At 38.1% G+C, this 2,850-nt stretch overlaps 1 protein-coding gene across 1 annotated transcript; it reads right to left on the bottom strand.

Annotated features, from left to right (window-relative positions):
• Positions 1-502: 502 nt before the first annotated feature.
• LOC100358083 (olfactory receptor 6C2) lies at positions 503-1,450 on the bottom strand. The gene has a single exon (XM_008256708.1). The coding sequence runs from the start codon at positions 1,448-1,450 to the stop codon at positions 503-505; it is 948 nt and encodes a 315-aa protein (XP_008254930.1).
• Positions 1,451-2,850: the final 1,400 nt, after the last annotated feature.

The following is a 2,850-nucleotide window of genomic DNA, read 5'->3' as shown; positions in this document are numbered from 1 at the left end:
AGAGGGGCAACCGGAACAGAATCCGGCGCCCCAACCGGGACAAGAACCCGGTGTGCCGGTGCCGCAGGCAGAGGATTAGCCTATTGAGCCGCAGCACTGGCTTCACAATTTATTTTTAATCCTTATGTTCCATTTTTCTCCATTTTTGCTATGATTATTATTATGATATTAATTCTGATAACTTTATATTGGAGGATGAAATTAGTACCATTACCATAAAATTTAATACACAGATCATTCATATACTTTTTATAAAAGCACTTTATTTCCTTCTTCAGAACAATGAGGACAAGATTAACTCAGAAGCAGAGAAAACTTTAATTTCTTAGAAATACATTTTTCAGTCTCACAGTGAGGGAAAACACTATCTATCAGTTCTGTTAAAAAGAATAAGGAGTTTTATAAAGGTGAGATTGAAAAGAATTGTAGGCGGCAAGCAATGAAGTAAGCTAGAAGGTGCAATAAGATCGTTGGTCAAGTGTTTTCATTTTATTTTGATCTATCAGACCTTCCGCTTCTTGGAGAGAAGTGCAATCTTCTTCACAGAGTGATTGAAAGCTCGCTTCACTTGCTTATTCCTCAAGGTGTAAATGAAGGGGTTCAACAAGGGTGCAACAGAAGTTGTGAGAACCGACACTCCCTTGTTGATGGCCACCTCTTCCTTAGCAGAGGGCTTGATGTAGATGAAGATGCAGCTGCCGTAGGTGATGGAAACCACAATCATGTGGGACGAGCAGGTGGAGAAGGCCTTCTTCCTTTGCTGGACAGAGGGGAATCTCAGAATTGTCCTGAGGATGTATGTGTAGGACAGGACCACACAGAGTAGGGTGGTCATGAGTGCAAATACAGCCATGAAAATAACCATTTGTTCTATTAGCCAAGTGTCTGAGCATGAGATCTTTAGGAGGGGACTTGCATCACAGCTGAAATGATCAATGGTGTTGGAGTCACAGAACTCAAGCTGGAGACCCAGGCTCAGGGGCGGGATGATGATCATTAAACCAGCTACCCAACAGGAGAGGACTAATAAGGTACACATCCTGGAGCTCATGACACTCATGTACTGCAGGGGTCTGCAGATGGCCACATAGCGGTCATATGACATTGCTGCCAGGAGAAAGAATTCTGTGGCTCCAAAGAGAATGACAAAGAATATTTGACTGGCACAAGCGTTGTAGGTAATGATATTGTCCCCAGTCATTAGACTGTAAAGGAATCTAGGAATACATACAGTGGTAAATGAGACTTCTAAGAAGGAAAAATTTCGGAGGAAAAAGTACATGGGCGTTTGAAGGTGGGGGTCCACCAAGGTGAGGGTGATGATAGTCAGGTTCCCTGCTACACTCAACACATAGGTGAGAAGTAAAAAGAGAAAAAGCAGCACCTGCAGTTGTGGGTCATCTGTCAGTCCCAGCAGGATGAAAGTTGTTATTGCGGTGTGGTTTCTCATTACTGGTCTTTGATATCTTCCTGATCTTCATGGGAAAATCAAGCTTTGGCAAGAAGACAGATTGTCAAAGTCTACAGCAGGACTGTGCATACGGAAGCCAGACAAGCCAGTCTATGCTTATTTTCTCCTTTCCCTGTATAATCAGCATTGCCAGTACTTCAAAAGCCTTCCTGAATCTCACAGCTATGAGCAGTGGAGCTGCCCTATGGATTTGTGTTGTGTGAAACTATCCAATTGTTTCTTTGGTCATTTTTTGTCCCTCATGATTTCCAAATGTTGTTGGTTGTAATCCATTACCTGGGTCAGATTTCCAAGTGGCTTGCATAAGGAGGATGTCATTTCACATGTACTTAAAAGCTCTTGGTTCAAGTCAAACTGCTAGATGATATATACAGGCAATTAAATATATTGTCACTTTCCAAGGATGGTTTTAAGGGCAAGATGGATTTCTCCTGGAAAACAAGGAAAAATGACAACAGAATACAATCTTAGATACTGATTCTTTCTCTTGTCCCTTTTTTCTGATTGTGTTCCTTCTTAGTAATACTGTGATACCTATAGATGACTTGATATGCAACTGTTTTATTTATAGTGTTAGAAAAGATTATGGTCACGACATTTACAACAGAGATGTCATCATATGCTTTCAGATAACATTCAGTTAATTGATTATGGACCATTTTCTCTCAACAACTCAGAAGCTAATCTACATTTAGCTTCACTACATAGAATCTTCTAGGCTGTGCTGATTTTCATGATGTTTTCATTCTTTTGAAAAAAAATAATGTTACCATCTCAGCTTAACTGACAGTTAATTTAGGCTTTAAATTAAAAATTTAATTAAATTCAAATGAAATTAATAAACTTTAAAACTCCAAAGTTAAAATTAAAATTAAATAAATCAAAAATTGAAATAATTACATTAAAATTAATAATTAAAATTAATTTTGAAAATTAATAACATTTTAATCTTAAAAAGTTAAAAATCAATTTTAAGACTTTCACTTCCAGCCTCCTTCAGCTTTCCTAATACCTATAAAAACTTTGTTATTGTTGAAATCATTGACATGTTTTTATTTTTGTCTGGCCTGGCATTGCCACAGCATTTAAAAAATAAAGTTAAATCATTTTTACGATGAGTTCTGTGATATCATTCTGATTTGCCTCCTAGTTTTCAAGCTCTTTTTCTACTTTCTCTGTTTCTAGCCTCCGTTTCTATTCCCATGTGATGTATTGGTATTGCTCAATAGACTATTTTCAGAACTCTCACTTCTTGTTTTCTATCTGTTATTCTTACACTATACTCTCCAATGGTGATTTCACCCAGTGTAACTGATTTATCACTCACACAATGTGCTCTGGAGACGAGGTCTATTCCCCACAACAACCGTGCTGAGTAT

Source organism: Oryctolagus cuniculus, chromosome 11, assembly GCF_051225735.1.
Source record: "Oryctolagus cuniculus isolate XC-2025 breed Fujian yellow rabbit chromosome 11, ASM5122573v1, whole genome shotgun sequence".
NCBI classification, from domain to species: domain Eukaryota; kingdom Metazoa; phylum Chordata; class Mammalia; order Lagomorpha; family Leporidae; genus Oryctolagus; species Oryctolagus cuniculus.
This window is presented reverse-complemented; position numbering and strand designations above follow the sequence as displayed.